This window comes from Boleophthalmus pectinirostris, unplaced genomic scaffold, assembly GCF_026225935.1.
Source record: "Boleophthalmus pectinirostris isolate CB_2022bp ecotype Guang Dong unplaced genomic scaffold, ASM2622593v1 HiC_scaffold_8, whole genome shotgun sequence".
Classification (NCBI taxonomy): domain Eukaryota; kingdom Metazoa; phylum Chordata; class Actinopteri; order Gobiiformes; family Gobiidae; genus Boleophthalmus; species Boleophthalmus pectinirostris.
Window position 1 is genome coordinate 14,530,797 of NW_026571515.1, and position 22,217 is coordinate 14,553,013.

Consider the following 22,217-nt stretch of genomic DNA (forward strand, 5'->3'; position numbering starts at 1 on the left):
TTTTATTGCCATACTGGCTTGTAAAAGCCTGATCCCGTCAGATCTCAGAAGCTAAGCAGGCTGGGCCTGGGTAGTACTTGGATGGGAGACCACTAGGAATTCCAGGTGCCACAGTGGGGCGCCAGTGGCAAAAAACTGTCGTTGTGTCCTTAGGCAAGACACCTCACCCACATTGCCTAGTATGTAAGTGGTGTGAGCATGAGTGATGGCGGGGGACGGAGGGGCCGATGGCGCAGATTGGCAGCCTCGCTTCTGTCAGTCTGCCCCAGGGCAGCTGTGGCTACAGTAGTAGCTTACCACCACTGAGTGTGGAGTGACTGAATAATGAACTGTAAAGCGCTTTGGGTATCTTGAAAGGCGCTATATAAATGCTATCAATCAATTTGATAAAATCAGAGATCATAAACCGACATTTCATGTGTAAAGTCAAGTTCTAGTAATAACAATTGAAGAGAGACCAACAGACTGTTAACATCACATATGAACAGTTCTTCAGATAAACTATAACATAAACAACAGAACAGAGGAGTTTAACAAACTCTCCATCTCACTCAAAATCACTAAATCCATTAAATTCTTCATCCTTGGTGTCACTTCTGAGCAACTCCACGACCTCCGGAGGTAAACAGAGCACCGCTTCCTCTTCTTTGTAGCTGTCGTCAGACTCAGCATCAGTTCCAGTTAGAATTATTCGGGCCTTTCTGAATCCCGGCAGGAAGGTTTTGGTGTCACTGAAGTCCAGTGACTTCAGGAAAGTTTCTTGGTGCATCCTCCTGATGTCACAAGTTTCTCTCTCACTCCAAACTTTCTTTCTGCTGCTCAATTACCGTTTTCAGCTGCAGATTTCACAACTTGCAGTTTGTAATATGCAAAACCTGATTTTCTTTTTGGAGGCATTTGTGTTCAATCTTCTCATTCATCTTTATAAGTTTGTTTAAATTTTTAATTTTCAGTGGTACAGAAGTAATGGTGCGATCGACTGACATGATACAGACAGGACAGAGGCTCTTTCTGCAGGAGACATGGGCAGTTGAGCCAAGTGACAGTGGTACAGGAGGAACAGGAGCAGCAGATACTGACCCACAAGACTAGAGCCTCTCCACGCTTCACTCTCAACATTTTGAAATATATAAGTCACAGGAAACACCTAAACCATGAAAAAGTGTGGCTTATAGTATGACAAGGGTCCTCACTTTTCATCATTCTGAAACTCACAGAACAGCTGTACTAACTATCGTCAAGTCCTTTGAGTGTAACTTCTTCAATTATTAACCCTTTCTTGGCGTAATCAATACACGTGTGCTGTAGTTTTGAGTGCAGTTGGGGTAAAATAAATAATTCAACATACGCAGTGATTACAGGGGGCTCCTCTTCAAACATACAGATTTAGTTTTTGGCTGTTTTTAAGGCCGAAGAACATGTTTTGCTCAGCTGACGTTTTGGCATTGATCACTTGTAGTCACAGCAGCTCCTAATGGCCTCCTCACAGCCATGAATATTAGATACATTTCCCTTCACTCCGCGGCACAAATATGATGAGCCAACAGCCGTGTCGATAGCTGGACATAAACTTGTTTCAATTCGATAGATAAGGCATTAAACTATCCAAACATTTTTTACAAGGCCGTTTTCGATTGTGCTGTACTTTTGATACATTACGAGAGGCGCGATTCGGAACATTTACTGACAGCACCTGTATTCTCCTGAGTGAGATTAGACCTGATAACGGAGATGCTCGCCTATAACCCATTAAAGCGAAGAAAAAGAGGGACTGGAGGTGGAGAGAGAGAGAAAGAGAGAGAGACAGAGCGGAGAGGGCGTGACTGAGGAGTGGTGGAGGCATTTACTACACCAACAAACACACAGATTGGGACTTCGGCTTGAGAATTTTGGTGCTTTTCGAACCGGTGAAAGATGGTGTTGTTGGGGCATGGCAGATTTCAGAGGGATGTGTAAATGTTTTTGTGACGATTTGAAGATTTTGATGTAGTTTTCATTTTGGGAAAAGCTCAGAGAGATGGCGGGGGATCTTGCAGTAGGGATGGTTTATAACTTACTGCTACCTCTGCTTCTGCTGACAGGTAAGTGGGACTTTTGTTTTTTACACACAGTTTGTGAGTCGCGAGGAGATAAGGGTGAGAAAATAGTTTCTAAGGCAGGGGTGTCAAACTCAAACTCACAGAGGGAGAAAATTAAAAACTGGGACTAAACCATGGACCAAACTAAATATTTATTGGAAAATTTCAGTGACATCTGCATATTTTCCCTTCTAATGAGATGTAATGTTGAACCTTTTCTTATTAAAATACATTTTTAATAATAGTTTTGCTTAAACACTGAATCCAGAGCAAGCAAAATATAAAATAATAACAACATTTTAAATAAATAATGTCTCTATAGCCTCTCTAACAGCTCTGATACAGACTTGATATGATCTCACAGGCCAAATGTAATTATATCACGGCCCAAATTTGGGCCCCGGGCCTGAATTTGACATGTCTGTTCTAACGCAATAACATATGGTGTGGTATAATGTTTTTAATTATGGTAACTTCAACTTAAAAATGTATGTGCTGTTGTCAAAAGTGGGTAGAGTAAATGAAAATTGTACTCAAGTAAGAAAGTGTAACTTCAAAACAATCTTACTCAAGCAAAAGTACAAAGTAGTGGTCTAAGAAATTACTGAATTAAGAGTAAAAAATAAGTAGAGTGACTTAAAAAGTAACTAGCAGGACGTAAAACTGTTTTAAAATTTGAAGTGATTGTAATTTAAAGGATAAAATGCACAAAATCTGGTATTTTCAAAGGATAGACCAAAAATAAGACACAAATGTTCAAATCCAAATAAAATAAATAAAGCTTTTGTTACTTTTAGACTTACTCACGGTGGGAAGAATAATCGAAATTTGTACACAAGTAAGAGTACTGTTATTTTAATACAAATATTTTTCAAATAGGAGTAAAAATATGAAGCAACAAAAGTACAAATGCTTGAAAAAGTGAATGTAAAAGTACTGCCCATGTTTGCTGTTGTTGCAATAACAGCAGAGAACCAGATTACAGTTTTGCACAGTTTTTGTCTTCAAATTCTTAACTGAAATATCGTGATATCGTATTGTCAAAAGTCTCAGAATAATACCGTGGGCCGTCACAATATATCAAATCCTCAAGTTCCTCTGCTTAAATGCATGATTTTATAGAAGTAACAGCTTATAAACATTGGAAACTACATATCCCATGATTCATTTCAGTGCAGACAACATGAAGAAATATGTTTTTTACTTGAATTCTTGGGATTATGATGGTAATAATTCACATCAAAATCTTGTCAAGGTGTTTTAAAAGCATAAAAGTGTACCATATACAATTACAATTAATTTTAGTCTCTTTAAAATATCACAATAAATATCGTACCGTGAGATTTGAATATCGTTACATCCCTCCTTAAATATGTTTTCTTTGCACTTGTACGAGGAAAAATACAGTTATAGTTTTAAAATCGCACTGTTAATTTTATTTTCTGCTATATTTATTGACAAATCCAGTGTGTAAAGATGATTTTCTGGGATTAGGCATGTGATAATGTACTGTATTTTTTCTGAATGCTTAATCATTTCTTTTGTGGAAGGAGATTAAATGACTCCTTTTTATCGATCCAGAGGAGGGCCTGGCGAACGGCTCTGGGGCTTTTAATTTGATAATAAACAGAGCTAACTGTTACAGACGGATATTATTATGAGGCTATATGAGGAGATGTACTTCTATTACCATATTATATCTTATTTTTATATTGCTGCTGTTTGTTATTATATTATAGTGTGATGTGTGAGCTACTGTGTCCAAATAATAATGGAAGTTTGTCTAAGTTTAAGGCTGCTGTACAAAGTTATACCTGGTTATGTAACCAACCAAACCAAATATGCCATGATGCTTCCCATGAATTATTTTTCATTTAAAGCTCTTATATTATGCGATTTTGACTTCTGTGAGCTGTAAGCCACGTTATAATGTTATTACGCCATCAAAAACAGACCTGGAGTTGTGTTTTGTTTCATTCACACGGGTTTGAGTGACATTTTATTATTAGTCTGTTTGCATTCCCAAAGCTCAAAATGCTCTGGTCCACCTTGTGATGTCATGAAGCGGTAGTTAGTAGTAAGGAGGACACAACCCCCCACCCACTGGCCAAACAACCCAAAATAAAAATAAATAAATCAATTAAAATAATAATAATGAGTAAATAAAGTAAAGTAAATAAAATTGATAGTAGTAGATAAATTAAATAAATACACATTGTAAATTAATCCAAATAATAATAATAATAATAATGATGAAAATTAATAAAAAGAATAACTAATTTAAGAATAAATTAAAAAGTAAGAAGTAGGGAGGCGAAAGGAGGAAAGGAGCCCATAGAGGTGAAAAACTTACATGAGAAAAGAAGAGGAAAAATTGAGTGGAAGAAAGGATTATTTTCTTTACTTTAGCCATCCTCCAGATTCTGAGGAAGAGTTAAAGAGTCTATGTGATGTAAAAAGGGGTCCCAGGTAGCATGGAATAATTTAACAGAGCCTCTGAGTGAGAACCTCAGTTTTTCAAGTTTAAGACTGTAAAGCACTTCACAAACCCAGTGGAGAAGTGTCGGGAGATGGGGAAGATTCCAATTAAGTAAAATCAGCCTTTGGGCCAGTAAGGTGGATGAAGCGGTAGTTTTTAAGTGAATAGCTCCTTTTACCTTCAGGGCCTCTTTTCACAAGAACGCTTGTGGGTAAAAATGGCAAAATATTTTATCAGAAGTGTCTTTCGTTTAGATCAGGGGTCTCAAACTCAAAGTACCTGGGGGCCACATTAGATAAAGTCTGAGTGAGGCTGGGCCGCATTGAGTATTTGATAAATAGCGGTTGCACGGGAAAAAAAGAGAGAGAAAGAACAACATGCAACACACTTTCTTAATCTTTAATAACAGTTCAGAATACGAAAATGTATTCAGAACGTAAGTTTAAACTAATATGTCTACTCTTCTTCTTTTGCCTACTCCTTGCTGGTTGAAACCTGGCTACGCTTCATCTTCCACAGCTGAGAGATATTTGGTTTGCAGGAGGAAGCATATGAGATCCTCAGGATAGATTGAAGATGCTCATCAGTGAGCCTTGACCTGTATTAGGTGCTTTCACACCGACAGTATTTGGTGCGCACCAAACGGTCCATTCGAACCAGAAGCGGTTCGTTTGCGTTGGTGTGAATGCGTCAATAGGACTCTGACCCGGACCAACTCAAGCGGACCGAGACCTCAAAAAAGAGGTGGTCTTGGTTCGCTTGAATCCGCACCTCTGGTGTGAATGCGAACCCGTGTCCAAACCATAGACAGCAGGTCCAAACGAACTATTCGAAATGCATCATGGGAGAAACACGTCTTCTTTGCCTGTAAAGACGCGCTGTATGACTTCCAGCGCAGTAACAGATTGTTGACCAGACGCAGCCGCGATTCATTTTCAAATTATTTTACCAACAATGGCCAATACAGAGAATGTAACACACGAAGATCAGAGCAAGTACGTGCGAACGTGTGGCTCCAGAGTGAGTCAAAATTGGGGGTGTGTACTTCTGTTCAGGACCTGCACAGAGGTCCCGGTGTTCCCTGTGATCATGTATGAACCAGCATTTGATATTTTTGGCTTTAATTAACCAAATAATTTTATGGCAATAGGCAATCGCCCATTCAATTCTGTTCATGGATTTTAGCTCAGCATTTAATACAATATTACCGAGCATTCTGCTGAAGAAGCTGTTAGATCTGGGTGTTAACAGTCATGTTATTAAGTGGTATTGGGCATTTCTTACAGGGAGACAGCAACAAGTTAAGGTTAACTCAGCGCTGTCAGATATTCAGGTTGTCAGCACTGGGGCACCACAGGGCTGTGTTAGCTCACTTTGTACACCAATGCGTGCAGGAGTAGACAGGTAAACAACTATATAATTAAATTTTCTGATGACACAGCTATTCTTAGTTTACTCAGTAAAAGCACAGATGCCATCAGCTACAGGACAGGAATTGATGAAGTGGTGCATTGGTGTGAGGAGCATAACCTTGTCTTAAATGTGGAAAAGACAAAGGAGATCATTTTTGATCCCAAATCTGTCGGGGACCACAGCCCCATTAATATCAGGGGGAGGGACATAGAGCAGGTGACATGTTATAAGTACTTGGGTGTGTTATTTGATTCTCAGCTCCAATGGAGCCAGCAGGTACAGTCTGTCTGCTCAAGAATCAGCCAGCATCTCTATTTTTTAAGACGGCTTAGGTTACATGGAGTTGACACCAATGTAATGCTGTTGTTTTATAAAGCATGCATAGAATCTATCTTACGCTATGGCATGTCAACATGGTTTGGTAACCTCTCAGTCAAACTTAAAGCACAGATTCTTACCTTGACTAAAAGAGCAGGTAAAATAATGGGTGTGGCCCCAAGCTCACTTCAGCAAATTTTTGAGGAGACTGTTAGGAAGCTCAGCAGGAAGGTGATCAGGAAGGTCCCAAACTGTAAACTGAACAGATTCAAACATTCTTTTGTGCCACTAGCTGTTAAACTGCTAAACTCAGATAATGCAGTTAAAAAATAATTATAAAAAAGGCTTAGGGATTGTGCAATCAAAACTGCACATAGGCTTAGGGAATGTGCAGTCAAAACTGCACATAGGCTTAGGGAATGTGCAATCAAAACTGCACATAGGCTTAAGGAATGTGCAATCAAAACTGCACATAGGCTTAGGGAATGTGCAATCAAAACTGCACATAGGCTTAGGGAATGTGCAATCAAAACTGCACATAGGCTTAGGGAATGTGCAATAATTAATAGAACAGAAGAATGCAAGGGTTTGCCTGTTAAGGATAATTTAAGGGTCCTGTTGGTGCATCACTCGTGGTCATACTGGTCTCATATTTACTTTGTTTTATGGTGTTTGTTTATGTGCTGCTTTGTGTTGTGTTGTCCTTTTTTTTGATAAAACATGTTACCCCCTGTCCCAAGACAAATTTTTCCCATGGGAGACAATAAAGGATTATCTTATCTTATCTTATCTTATCTTATCTTATCAATTGATTCACCTTTAAAAAATGTCCTGCTTTTAGCCTAGTGTGAGAAATACAGTCGGACTAGATCCAAACTGGAGTCTCGAACCAGCAGGAGCAGCTCCGGCTCTGTCCGGGCTCAGATGACGTGGAGCGGGGAGTGAAAAGCGCTTTTCCCGGGAAGAACCAAATGCGGACACCAACTAAACTGGATTCATGCTTCTGTCCGGATGCTTTGCACCACCTCGGAACCAGCCGCGGTTCTTGAGCGCGGAGGACAGGAGCAGCACAGACCTGTAGGTATAGTCCACAGCGCATTCTCACTTTCCCCGCACTGAACCAGCGCGCAGATGGCGGAATGTACCCGCTCAGACCCAGTCATTGCGCACTGGTCTTGCTCGCCACCGTCTGGAACCAGCACATGGAGGACAGAGCCTCCGGACCATCTGACCAACGCGCTTGTAGGACGACAGAAGACCAAGGACCAGACCCCAGCGCTGTCGTGAGGAGCTGCGCGCTACGGTGAACGCTGTTGGCTTCTGCTGTTACCCGAACTCTGGGCTGATGCGGTGAGTTTGTAGAAAGTTTTACATGTTGCTGTTTTATGAGTTCATGGTGATAAGATGAGGACGGCTCACGGTATTAACAGGGAACATCAGTATTGGTTACTGGAGGTATCGCTGTTCTACCGGGATACAGAGGCTCGTTAATCGGACCAATTTTGGTTCGTTTGCCGGTGTGAAAGCAGACCACACTGGAGTGTATCTGCTTCTCGTATGTCAAACATGGATGGAAGACGCTTGTTTTTGCCTCGTACTTTTTGCTAACATGTCGCCAAGCCTCTGGAATAGATCACTGCAGTTTTGTTGTGCTTGCATATTGATGGGACAGCTGTGTTTGCCGCTGAATGCGCGTGGATTTCGGCGACACATACGTGGAGCTTGGTCATCGGGTTGCCAGCAAGTTACGCACCGAGTGTTAAGCAGGCAAACAGACTGTCAAAGTCTTTTTATTTCTTATTAGCCCCTCCAATAAAGATCCAACTTATAAACAGGCGAATTCTGTCAGCGCCTCCTCTGCGCTCTGATACTGTGGTTATGGGAGCGTAAATTGAAGTGCGCACACTTGTTCCACCATGTGTGGTTTGTTTTGGTTCTTCAGTGATGCCATATGTGTACGTGTACTCGTATTAACAGATCCACTTAGACTGTTGCTTCACAACTGCTGTAAGTTGAGTTTTGGGATGTAAGATGCGTTAATAATCCGTTGTTTTGAATCTGCATGGGCACCGATTGCAGCTTCATCTGTCAGTGCGGCCCGCAGTAGGGGGGTGGGATTGTGCGTACATCTACCACCGCCGCACTGACATTATTCTTTGGAATTAAGTGGAGGGCCGCAAAAAATCCTTCCGAGGGCCGCAGTTGGCCCCCGGGCCGCGAGTCTAAGACCCCTGGTTTAGATGGTGACTGTGTTTTTGGATCTTAAAAATGCAAAAATCTGAAACCACCCTCCAGAGTATAAAAGTTGAATACGCTCCGCTGTAGTATTTCCGTCTACACTGCCCAAGATGCAAAACTCTGGTTAGATCTGCTCATGTCACGTACATGTTTACGTTACATACATACAGTACACAGAAACAAACACGTCAAATGGCATGCATACCCAATCGAATTCCACACACTATTTTGGGACATTTAGACGACTTTCCACCAGAAAAGTTACACAGAAAAGTTAACCTAACCTTGCATGGCATGAATCGTTGCATGTTGAGGGACTAATTTCTCATATATCAGTCCGGCACTGCCAGACTTTCTATCAGGAAGTACAACTCATTGCTGCTGCTCATACATAAATCGTTCAAAAGCAAGGTTAGTTTTACTTCTAAAATTAACAACTAACAATTAAAATCAACACAGACATATACATCGACTGTCTGGTGTAATAATTGTTTTGCTTCAGGTGTTTTGTGGAGTGGGTAAGACTGTTTTTAGTGGCAGGATAACTATGGCCATTGACATGCACTAGTCGAGCACCAGTGACCTCTACAAATACTGGATGGACAAGGACTGGATGGAATATTTAAAAAAGTGTCTCCACACGTCTCACTAGGAAATGAGGTCCTACGTCCAAAATTCTGGACTGTCCCTTTAAGATGATACATAGTCCAGTTAGTTTAGGCAAAGGAGGGTTATTTTAGACCATAGGGAGCCTCCGTTGTCTCCTGTATTAACGAGAAACACTGGTCCATGTTCCCTGTTTTCCTTCCAGCGTCTTCGTTCAGATTCAATGGCCTCTCTGTGGTCTATTTCCTGTATCTGCTGATGCTGCCTCTGCTGCCGAACCCCAGTCTGGCCACAATGAAAGGTGAGAGAAGCTGTGATCGTGAAATTGGCAAGTTCAGGTTCAATCTAACAATAATCATTCTGAACAAGACTGATATTGTAATATATATATATATATATATATATATATATATATATATATATATCCTTTTTTTTTTCCCAGTTTCAAATGTGTTTTTCAGTGAATTTTCCAATGTATATATTCTCATTCTGTAAAAATATTCATGTTAGGGCATCATGGGCAGTGGCGAAGTGAGCAGTTTGGCGGCCCTAGGTGAACTTGAGTTTGGGGCCCTCACTATAATGCTGTTTGCAATGTTTTTTTTTAACATTTATTTATTTGCTATGATAATAATAATAATAATAATAATAATCAAAGAACAAATAAGAAGTGACACTGTAGAAAATGAGGGAATCATGGAGGGAATGCCAGTTATATTTACTTATATTTCTTATCTGTTTTTCCTCATTATTCTAGACGCATGCACATCTCTAGTTTTTTGAATTATGGTGGATTGGAAAATTGTCTTATTAGTTCGGTCGCATAGAGCATTCTATTGTCTAAAAATGACCTTTGTGATTTGAAACCAGCACCAACTCAAACTGCAATTTTGCCCTGCTTATTTACAAAGGCGGCACTACCATTAGGCAAAAGAAAGCGTCTGCTTAGGGGCCCCAAACCTGGAGGGGCCTCCAAACAATTTCAGTGCCACTAATGGCAGAGGCCTCAGAGCAATTTGATTTTCTCTCAATATGTCATGAAATTAGAGTAGTTTACTTTTAAATACCACCACTACTACTACTACTACTACTACTACCACTACTACTACTACTACTACTAATATAATAATAATCATCATCATCATCATCATCATCATCATATGTAATTGATGTAAAGAAAAATGTATGCTTTTTTACAGAAACTCATTTTCCTTTTTAGTATCAAGTTAAAACCCTACAATATTGAAAAGCGATGGCATCAGAGGCGACACTACCATTCGGCAAAGTAGGCAGCTGCCTAGGGCCCCCAAACCTAGAGGGGCCCCCAACCAATTTCAGTGCCACTAATGGCTGAGGACTCAGAGCAATTTAATTTTCTCTCAATATGACATTAAATGAGAGTAGTTTACTTTTAAACAATAATCATATTACTAATAATATTAATAATAATATGTAATGGATGTAAACAAAATGTTTTTATTGTACTAGCAAAAAATAAAACTGCTTTCAGTTCTGGTTACCTAGTAGGCGACCGAACTAATAAGACAAGTTTCCAATCCACCATAATGTCTCAAGAACAATGTGGAAAATCAGACAATACATATTTTTTTAAAAACAACAAAAAAAAAACTGAAAAACGGTGCATTAGAGTGAGGGCCCCAAACTCATGTTCGCCTAGGGCCCCCAAAATGCTAACTCCGCCACTGGAAGCAGAAATAAACCAGAGAGGAAATAGAGTTTGAAATCTGTTTTTTGTTTGTCACTAAAACAGAATAATGAAATGGGTTTTATGATCACACCAACCAGCTATTTATCGCTTCAAAAATTCTGAAACTTGAGGATCTGATAAGTTTCCAGACAGCTAAAATAATGTACAAGAACCAACAAAAATATTCAGAAACTTTTATTGAAAGAGAAAGTACTTATAATTTAAGGGGAATTCTTCTCTTTAAAATGTCCAAAGTCCTAACAACACAGAAAAGTTTTTGTGGAGTCAAAATCTGGATCAAAATATATCCAAATCTGAAAATGTTTGAACATAGATATAAAGCTGCTTGTGTACTTTCCCGTGTATGTTTATGTGCCTTTCCATATTGATCCTCAGATGTATTAAAGTATCTGAACTCCTGAACTCCTCCCTCTGCGTACTTAGTAAAATGGGATGTGGTGGAATCAATTATACATAGCCTGGTAATTACAGCGAGGAATTAAAAGATGTCCGCTCAGCATTTTGACAGCATCTTTCTCCCGTTTACCGTTCTGGTCTCCGTCTTTGAAAGCCCCATAGATCCCGTGGTTATCTTCACCGGCCTAATATGAGCCCACTCTCTGAGCCTTAAGTGGCCGGAGCCGTGGACTTCCTGTGTGCTTCGTACGTGCAGGTTTTCGTGACTGCTATTGGGAAGCGGAGAGGTTTAAGTGAAACAAAGCTTTTAGTAAAAATCCAAGGCATCAACAACACATTTGCTGGGTCAGCTAATGTTGGGACACCTATTAATGCTTGAAACCTGATCGGGGAGATTACAACAGTGGAGCAAGGGACGATGGATGAAGTATGTCAGTCGTTTTGAGTCAAATTTTGCTATTTAAAATCAAATTATTGGATACTTCGCAAGCTTTACTTAATTATTTTCATGACAGGGATGCACCGACACCGATACTGTCCGTGTACCATTCGTTCTTTTGCGTTTCAATACATGCATCACGAATTTCGGACTTCTGGTCATTGCGCAATGCATACTGAGAAGGATTTTCTGAAAAAGTGAGCATCAAACCGCCATGTTTGTTTTCCCAGTGGGATGCATCTGTTGTCAAAGCAGATTTTTTCTAGTCTTTTGAACCATATCGCTTTTGTTTCTGGTTCTGATATTGTCATATTTTAGTTTTGAGATTCGGACATCGTAATTGTGTGGTTGTTGGATCCTAACAGCAAAAACGGCTTGAGAAATGTGCTTTGGAAGTTTGCGAACTCCATAAATGCAAAAGGGCATAAGATATGTGTGACTGCAAACCTCTGTTCAAACTGTTTCCCTTCCCAATGGAACTGAAAAATAGTGAAAGGTGAAGGCGATGGGCAGGATTGAATCCCAGGAAGGACCAAAAAGGAAACCTTTGGCTGTCTAAGAAATCACCCCGAGTTTACCGCGAATATTTTGTACATCAAAGCAAAATCCCAATCCCTCGCTCCACCTTGGTTATGAATTTAAAAAGTCAACACCAAAGCGAAAAGCACCAGCTGTTCACCAAGAAACACCATCCACTGCAAAGAGACCAAGACGTGATGTTTCTGTAAAACCACGAGAACAAGAAAGTGCGAGCTCAGCCTGTTTGTCTTCTGCACCTCTCGCTTAGCAAACAGGATCCCACCTTGATGGCGCTCCACATACAAAATGTTCAACTTCTTTTGCATTTATGGAGTTTGCAAACTTCTGCAGCACATTTCTCGAGCCGTTTTCCGCTGTTAGGATCCTACAACCACACATTTATGATGTCTGCATCCCAAAACTAAAATATGACAATATCAGAACCAGAAACAAAAGTGATATGATTCAAAAGACTTGAAAAGATCGACTTTGACAATAGACGCATCCCACTGGGAAAACAAACATGTCGGTTTGATGCTCACTTTTTCAGAATATCCTTCCCAGTATGCATTGCACAATGACTGGAAGTCCAAAATTCGTGATGCATGTATTAAAAACGAAAAACAATAAAATGGGAAAACAGTTTGTTATTTCATTATTCTGTTTCAGATTTCAAGCTCTATTTACAAAATGTAATTTAAAGGGGCAGAGCTTTCCAGAGTTTGGGCCCAGACACAGAGAAGATCCTGTCCTCCTGGTTTAAGTCTGGTTTTTGGCCCCATGAGCTGGATCTGGCCCTCAGACCTCAGAGCACACAGAGGTGTAAATCTGGATGAGGTCCGAGACGTAACGTGGGGCCAGAACATTCAAAGCTTCAAAAACAAACAATAAGATCTTAAAATCAATTCTAAAATGAACTGGAAGCCACTGCAATTCTCTCTGGTTTATTTGCTCTGGAAGTTCTGCTGCTAGAAGGACTCACCTAAAAAATCATTGCAGTTTTGTGGACAAACATGTCGTCTTCTTTTACAGTGATGCGTTTACTTTCACGTCTTAGAAAGAAACTCCATGACAAGAAACAGGAAGCAGCGATAGTTGACTCCATAGAACTAAAATAAAAATATTTTTTATTATAGATCCATGGTTGAGCAGCAGAACTTTTGGGGCAAATAAACCAGAGAGAATAGAATATCAAAATTAATTAGTCACTGAGACTTTAATCTTTAAATTAAATATTAGAACTAGAGGTCAAAATCTATTTTTTTGTTTGACATTAATACGGAAAAATTAAAAAACGAACTGTTTTCCCATTTTACTATATTTCGCTCTTAATTGAAATTCAAAAGAACGACTGGTACATGGACCCTGTGCCTATTTTTATTTTGATATTTCATTCTCTCTGGTTTATTGTCCCAGACGTTTTGCTGCTAGAAGGACTCACCTGAAAAAATCTTTTCAGTTCTGTGGACAAACATATCTTCTTTTATAGCGATGCATTTACTTTTGCATCTTAGAAAGTCATTGCTGAACTTCACAACGAGAAACAGGAAGCAGCGATAAACTCCTCATTTGACTCCATAGAACTAAAATAAAAATAGTTTTTTGTTATAGATCCATAGTTGATACTGAATTCAGACACTAATAAGTAGCAGAACTTCCGGGGCAAATAAATCAGAGCGAATAAAATATCAAAATTGAAATAGGCAAGGAGACTGGTGTTATTTGAAATAAACTTAAATATTGGAAATAGAGCTTGAAATCTGTTTTTTTGTTTGACACTAAAACAGAAAAAATGAAATGGGTTTTATGACAACACCAACCAGCTATTTATCGCTTCAAAAGTTCTGAAACTTAAGGATCTGATGAGCTTCCAGACAACAAAAATAATGTACAAGAAACACCAAAAATATTCAGAAACCTTTATTGAAAACGAAAGTAGTATAATTTAAGGGGAATTAGTTTCTTTAAAATGGCCAGAGTCTGAACAAGAAGGAAAACTTTTTATATTTCAGACTGTGGGGTCAAAATCTGGATCAAAAAATGTCCAATATGAAAATGTTTAAACATAAATATAAAGAAATTATTATAGCTACATTTGCAGAAGAAGGAATTTAAGTTTATTTGTCATCTGAATGTAAACTATAACATATTTATTTTGTATCTGGAGTAATGTGACTGACTATAAGAGTCTGGCAGAAGCACATTATTGCTTTAATGGGATTGTAAAGAAGGTGAGAGTAGATAAACGTTGCTTCTCCCCACTCCTTTTCAGAATTATTGATTTTTTTTTACATTTCTATTTTACTTTTGAAGATTATATTTGTGATAAGCAATGTAAAATAATTGCCTTTATCAGTTATCATTTATGGAAACATCTGAATAAATTTCATCATCATCATCAATCATCATCATTTATTTTTTCAAAATAAACCCAAAAATAAGAAAATGAAAAAACAATAGTTTTCTTCATTATTTGTCTCCAAAACCAAAATGAAAAAACAGATAACGATTAATTTTTTCTGTTTTCGATTTTGTGTTTAAATGAAGAATGGAAAAAAGGGATAACAGCCGTTTCCCATTTACGTGACTTAAACTGCAATGCCGGACTTTTGCACCGCATACAGACTAAACCAGGACTGAACCAGGTCCGGGACCAGACTGGGACCACAGCGGGACCAGAGTGGACTCCGAGCTTTGACTGCGAGCTTCAGCTTCGAGCTCCGGCCCTGCCGTGGGCTCTGAGCCTCCAGTATGGTCCCAGTCTGCTCCCAGTCTGGTCCCGGTCTGGTCCCGGTGTCAGTCCCGGTCTGGTCCCAGTCTCAGTCTCGGTCTGGTCCCGGTCTGGTCTCAGTCCTGGTCTGGTCTCAGTCTGGTCCCGGTCTCAGTCCCGGTCTCAGTCCTGGTCTCAGTCTCGGTCTGGTTACAGTCTCAGTCCCAGTCTGGTTCTGATCTGGTCCCGGACCTGGTTCAGTCCTGGTTCAGTCCGTATGCAGCGCAGAAGTCCGACATCGCAGTCACAGAAGTCACGTAAACGGGAAACGGCCACAATCCGTTTTTTCCATTTTTCATTTAAACACAAAATCAAAAACTGAAAAAACAAATCATTATCTGTTTTTTCATTTTGGTTTTGGAGACAAATAATGAAGAAAACAGTTGTTATTTCATTTTCTTACTTTTGGTTTTATATTGTAAAACAAATGAACAAATGAAAAACAGATTGACCCGATACTTGAATATTTGCGCTGATACTGAAAAATTTGCTGGATTGGAAGTCTCATAATGTTTGAACTTTTATTTAAACAAAGCTGTTCTGTAGCAATTTAAGTAATAAATAACAGCTCCATAACACATTTGGATAATTTTTGTCTTTTTTTTTTTTTTTTTAAAGGAATAAGGCATCGGCAGATTCTTAGAGCTATAGTATCGGAATCAGTATCAGAACTGAAAAAGTTGGATTGGTGCATTGCTATTCCATAAATCTGTGCACCCACTAAATAATTTAAAGGTTCTATATTGCGCAGAATTGATTTTTGTGAGCTTTAAACCATGTTAAAATGTTGTTACCTCCTCACAAACATACCTGGAGTTTGTTGTTTGTTGTCAGGTAGGACGGGGCAATTCTTGCGGACGATCATCTACACCAGTGTGACTTTCTTCGCTCTTCAGTGCTTCATGCAGATCCCCTTCACGTACATCCCCATTGAAGGTAAACGGACATTATAATGTACAACCTTTAAATATAGAAGTATTCCAGGTTTAAAGGACACATATGATGCCGTTTTCTGATCTATGTTACAATGTCATTTCCCCATCACAAACAGACCACACAAAATTGTGTTTTGTTTCATTCACACTAACCCTGCGTGTTCAGGTGTTCCTCTCTCAAACACAGATTTACTCAAACATGTGTGAATGAAACAAAACAGAACTCCAGGTTTGTTTTTGATGAGGAAACTACAATTTAACATACTAAATCAGAATATAGAGTGTGTACTGCATATAATTCAAAATAAAATCCACACATTTCTCTTGTCTTTTTTTTAGGAAGTGGTCCCTGGGAAGATATTATGTACCATTTTGGCATTGTAAGGTGTGTCACTGTACGTGTATTTCAACTACAACTACAATTAAGTTGGGCGGTATCCAAATTTTGATACTGTTAAACCTTCTCAGGATTTTACAGGGATATACGGTATTATTGTATTACTGTATAAGACTGAACAAATTAGACTGATCTTAACAAAACTTAATTAGTAAACTAACTGACATAAACAAAAATAATAAACAAATTTAAGAATAAACAAAATGAGCAAACAGCTCCTATGATTTCATGTTATCAGGTTCTTTTTTCAGATTAAGAGATTGTTTTCATACCTGACAGTTTCGACTGCTCACTGTGCTCTTCCTCAGAGTCACCTGATCACCTGATCAGCAATCTTCCTCAGAGTGGTCTCAATTTAAACAGGTTTTGGTGCTGTCTTCCAAATGGTTGAGGCAGGACGACTGCGCCATCTGCAGTCCGACGTCCTCAGGACAGTATCCCAGGTGTGTGAGACTAAAACGCCCCCTTGTCCCGGTTTATAGTTCTGTCGGCATGTTTCGTATATGAAATATCCTGCACGTTGTACAATAAAATATCCATTAGGGAAACAGGGAGGGCGTTCAATACACGAAAAAATGGAACATAGAACAGAACATGAGAAGGAAACATCGAAGGTGAAACACAAGCAACAAAACACAAAGCAGAACAGGAACAAATCAAATCGGCCGTTTCTGAACGATGTAAAAGAGAGAACCACATTATGGACTGCGACCGAGCAAACATCACTGGGCAGAGGAAAACAAACATTGTCGCTGGATTAAAGAGGCAATTGAAATACAGAAAGGTGCCCACAGGACGATTAACCGATTACTCTCACAAACCTGGGATACTGTTCTGAGGAATTTGCACTGCAGATGGCGCTGTCGTCCTGAATCCACTGTTAGGAAAACAGTGCCAAAAACGGTTTAAATCATATGAGCGACACGTCACAGCAACATCACGTGACTCTGAGGAAGAGCACAGGGAGCAGTCGAAACTGTCAGGTATGAAAACAAATTCTTGATCTGTAAAAACAACCTCATAACATAAATTACCGGAAGACCAAATGAACCTCACTGGAGTCCTACAATTTCAGTTTTCTTTTTTGACACTAAATCTTTCATTTCTTAGGTTTAGCTTATTAGGACCAGGAGATGTGGTGCGATATTTAGCTCCTGATTTTGGCCTGATGATCTCCTCACTCTTCATCCTGAGACTCTGCAAAAAGCTCCTTCGTCCTGCTCCCCAAATCAGTATCCATGACAACGGCATCACCCATCCCCACCCAGAGGTAACCATGCCAGCTCCAACTCTGCTCCGTGTCGACAAAACAAAAAATACTATATATTAAAAGTGACAGGACAACGTAATATTAATATTTTCAATTTCAGTATTTTCGTAATAGTTTTATGTGTGTGTTTTTTGCTGCAGGATGCAGAGACCTCGGACACAGAGTCTGAGGAGGAGAGTGAGTCTGAGGGCTCGTCCTTTGACAGCTCAGAAGAGACCACTGTCCGCACTCAGACTGAACCGCCGCAGTTTGTCCAGAAGTTCCTGGTGTTTGCGGCGGGGCTGAGGCTGCTTCTCTCCACCATCATGAACACGGCTGGGAAGGTGGTGGTGACTCTGCTGCTGGGACTGGCAGGTAGAACCACAGACGGTATAAAGAACTAAAGGAGTGTGAGGATCGTGTAGAGCAGGTTAATACGAATACTTGATGATGTTCACTGCAGCTGTTACAGAGAGACGGGTGGCACTAATCGAGACCAAGATCAGTCCAAGACCACAGGGTCGCAAGGCCAGGACCTTGGAGAGTCAAAACTGAGACAAGACCAAGACTTTTAAAGGTAGAGGCCTAGACCAAGAGAAGGTAGAGGCCAAGACCAAGACCGAGACAAGGCCGAGATCAAGCGCCATCAAGACCGAGACCAAATTCCAGCAAGACCGAGACCAAGCACCATCAAGACCGAGACCAAGCACCATCAAGACCGAGACCAAATTCCAGCAAGACCGAGACCAAGCACCATCAAGACCGAGACCAAGCACCATCAAGACCGAGACCAAATTCCAGCAAGACCGAGACCAAGCACCATCAAGACCGAGACCAAGCACCATCAAGACTGAGACCAAGCACCATCAAGACTATGACAAGACAAGCCCGAGACCAAATTCCATCGAGACCGAGACCAAGTGCCACCAAGCCCGAAACAAGACAGAGACCAAGCACCAATGTGCTCGAGTTCAATAGGAGCCAGAGCCAATGGAGCCAGCAGCGTCCCCATGCTCACTTCCTGTTTGAAATGTGTTGGCTGCAGTACACACACACAGTCTGGGTGTAACACAAGCATCAAGCACCATGGATGTTTTTTCAGCTGATTCCTTCAGTTTGATATTTACTTTGCTGTAGCAGGTGATATCTGATATTGCCCAGTACCTATGTCAAGACAAGTAAGAAGTCTGCAATTTACATCACACACACACTTTTATACAAAACCTGATCAAGCTAAAAGTGCAAAACAAAATTCAGTTGTTTTAAACCACAATCTGCAAATTCTCAGAGCTAGTATTTAGTAAATTTACACCAGGGGTCTCCAGCCTGGAGCTCAGGAGCGACCAGCAGCTCTCCACCTCTCATTCGTCAAGGGATTTCGGAATTCTATGTATTGTACTGAATAAGTAAAATTTGATTAATTACCATTGTAAATGTATCATTTTCTCATCATGCCTAACTTTGTGCGCTGATTAATGGACAATGGTTTATGTTTCATAAACATCTAGCTGTTCCATATCTAAACCTTACCGAGGCTCTTATATTCACTCAGTTTCTTTGCACCTGCTAAAATAGTTAGCTCTGTGGCATTTTTGTTTTGTAAAATTAGCTCACTGGAGGAAAAACGTTGAAGACCCTTGATCTCTCTTCAACCTGGGCACCGCCCATAGACCGTATATATAAGTGGACATAGCTAATGTGCTAGCCGCCGTATTCCAAATAGGAAGTGCGCCAGGAGGCTCTTCCGGCTCCTTCTGACTCTGGCTCCAATTGACTTACATTGAGATCGTGTTGTCCCTTTCTCTGTAACTGCCTCTGCGAGCCTTGTTATTTTGGTGTTAAAATGTTTGTATTAACCCGCTCTACATGATCCTGAATTTTTTTTTTCACTATTTTGTCTGTCAAAAAAATCCTATTCATAACACAGAGCCTGGCTCCAGATTCACTCCTGTAGCCATGAGCATCACCAGCCTCATTTGAGCGGCGCTGAACGCTGTGGCTGACACACTCACACTCGCTTAGTCCACTTCTTTTATGGCGCCTCCTTGCGTGTATCTGCAGGTATCATCCTCCCGTCCATCACCTCCAGTCTGTACTTCGGCACGTTCCTGGGCCTGGTTTGGTGGTGGGTCTTCAGTCGCTCCCTCAGCCTGCTCCTCTTCAGCTCTCTGTGTGTGATGATGGCCATTTTCAGTGGAGGACACCTGCTGCTCCTGTACCTGTACCAGCTGCCCATCTCCCAGCAGCTCGTCCCACATGACGACATTTTCGCCAGGTTAGTAACATCACACCTGGTATATTTAACATCAGCATTAAATATTGGGTTAAGTAATAGTTTGTAGATTTGAATATGTTTATACTTCACTACACTTTCTTATACAAATATCACTTTTGTTTTGCTACACGGTGCAGTAATTAATACAAGCAATTGATTAATTTAGTTGAAAAGTACTGAAATGAAAAGGTTGCTTTTAATGTTGCTTCTTCACCAAAAACAGACCTGGAGTTGTGTTTTGTTTCTTTCACACATGTTTAACATAAAACCCTGCAGATTTAGACTGAGGCCCCGTCCACACTAGTACATTTTCCAGTCATTTTTGTTGTGGATGCAGTGTTCATTCACACTAATCCAATTGAAAACAGCTCCAGAGATGGAACGATCTGGTGCCGCCAGCTCCCATGAATTCATCTGAGTACAGATCTGATCCGGCACTGTGTGGACGCCTGAAAACACTGATACTCTGATGTAGGTTTGTGCGCCGCGAAGTAATTCACTGCCAGAACACTAAAAGGCTAGAATATATGTCCATTCATAGAAACGTGTGTCTGTGTGTACAACCTGCAGACGTATAATCCCTGAAAAGTTTAACATGAACCATCTCCAACATGACAGAAACACAGAAGAGACTCACCATCAGCAGAACACCCCTCTGTCACAGAAAGAACACTCATATTCCACTGAGTCTTGTGTTTTAGTCCGACAGAAGCTGAACCGCATCAGCGCACAATAGTGAGCTGTTTTTTGAGCGCTCAGTTTATGCAAATGAGACATGTGGTTTTAAGTTTTGTTTCTGTAAAATGTAAACAAATATGCTCAAAGCTGTGTGGATAGGGAAGGCTTGCGGACACAGAAACGACGTGTCTGGGTGCAGATCGTTTCCAATACGGTGATACGCGGATTTGTTTCAGTGTAAACTTAGCCTGAGTTATTGAAAATGCTCTGTTCCACCTTCATGACATCACAAGGTGGAACAGAGCAATTTGAGGTTTAGAGCTTTAGAGATGCAGACAGACTGAAAATAAAGGGTTACTCAAACATGAACACTCAAACAAAACACAAGTCCATGTGATGTAACTTTGTGAAGCCAGTCCTATACAAATACTAACAAAGTTCAACAGTTGATTGAGATTTCCTGTTACAATATTTTTTCCAAAACAGTATTTCTTCCATAGACGCCTACACTCTGTCAGAAATTATGGTTACCGATTACAATTATCACCAATTTCTAGTGTGTAAATGCACCATATTGATAGATTTGTGTCTCAGTCTCTTTTGTTTTCTTTGTTTCTACGTCTCCAAGGCTGTTCGGTATGACTGGAGTGATCAAAACTCACCCTTCGAGGCCATACAGTCTGGGTCTGCACGCACACATCAGCTGGCCCGACTTCGTCAACCCTGTGGTCCTGCTGCTCATGTACTACACCCTGGTGGCTCTGCTGCACAAATGGGTCCACATCACTGAAGAGGTAAAGGCTTAAAGGGCCTTTGACACACTGAATGACTAATTTCACTAAATCACACTTAAGATCATTACATTTAATTTAATAATACAATACGATAATTAAATTTTGTGGTGTGTGTGTGAGTGATAGTGGTCGGAGGGGTTCATGGTGGAGATTGACAGCTCAGCTTCCGTCAGTCTGCCCCAGAGCCACCGTGGCTACAGTAGTAGTTTACCACCATTGGATACGGAGTGAATGAATAATGCTCTGTACACTGTCTTTTAGTGTTCAGAAAAACAAGTTTATTTTGGTCAAAATAGTTTCAAAGCTCATCCAAGCTGCTTCTTCGGGCTTGTTTACACAAGAACGCTTGCAGGTAAAAATGACGAAATAGTTTATCGGAAGTGCCTTTCGTTTAGACCAGGGGTGTCAAACTCAAATTCACAGAGGCCAAAATTAAAAACTGGGACTAAGTTGTGGGCCAAACTAAATATTTATTGAAAAATTTCAACAACATCTGCATGTTTTCTCTTCTTTTGAGGTATGTAATATTAAACATTTTCTTATTAAAATAAATGTTTAATAATAGTTTTGCTTAAACATTGAATCCAGAACAAAATTTTTAATAAATAATGTCTCTATAGTCTATCTGTAGCCGGTGGGCAGCTCTAATACATATTTGATATGATCTTGCGGGCCAAATATAAGTATATCAGGGCCAAACTTGGCCCCCGGGCCTGAGTTTGACATGTCTGGTTTAGATGGTGACGGTGTTTTTGGGGCTTAAAAAAATCTGAAACCACCCTTCAGAGTGGAAATGCTGAATACGCTCCGCCGTAGCATTTCTGTCGACACTGCCCAAGACACCAAACTCTGATCAGATGTACTCACATCGCGTATGTGTTTACCTCACATACATACAGTACAC

The 22,217-nt window shown here is 40.2% G+C and overlaps 1 protein-coding gene and 1 pseudogene across 1 annotated transcript in view; both read left to right on the plus strand.

Annotated features, from left to right (window-relative positions):
- LOC129412472 (5S ribosomal RNA) lies at nucleotides 1–117 on the plus strand (annotated as a pseudogene).
- Nucleotides 118–2,017: 1,900 nt separating this feature from the next.
- Nucleotides 2,018–22,217, plus strand: part of si:dkey-11f4.7 (piezo-type mechanosensitive ion channel component 2) — an 87,335-nt gene continuing 67,135 nt past the window's right edge. The window contains exons 1-8 of the mRNA XM_055165796.1: nucleotides 2,018–2,081; nucleotides 9,338–9,433; nucleotides 15,820–15,921; nucleotides 16,260–16,305; nucleotides 17,428–17,587; nucleotides 17,728–17,941; nucleotides 19,628–19,841; nucleotides 21,148–21,313. Coding sequence (XP_055021771.1) covers nucleotides 2,018–2,081; nucleotides 9,338–9,433; nucleotides 15,820–15,921; nucleotides 16,260–16,305; nucleotides 17,428–17,587; nucleotides 17,728–17,941; nucleotides 19,628–19,841; nucleotides 21,148–21,313 — 1,062 coding nt within the window. The remainder of the gene's footprint in view (nucleotides 2,082–9,337; nucleotides 9,434–15,819; nucleotides 15,922–16,259; nucleotides 16,306–17,427; nucleotides 17,588–17,727; nucleotides 17,942–19,627; nucleotides 19,842–21,147; nucleotides 21,314–22,217) is intronic.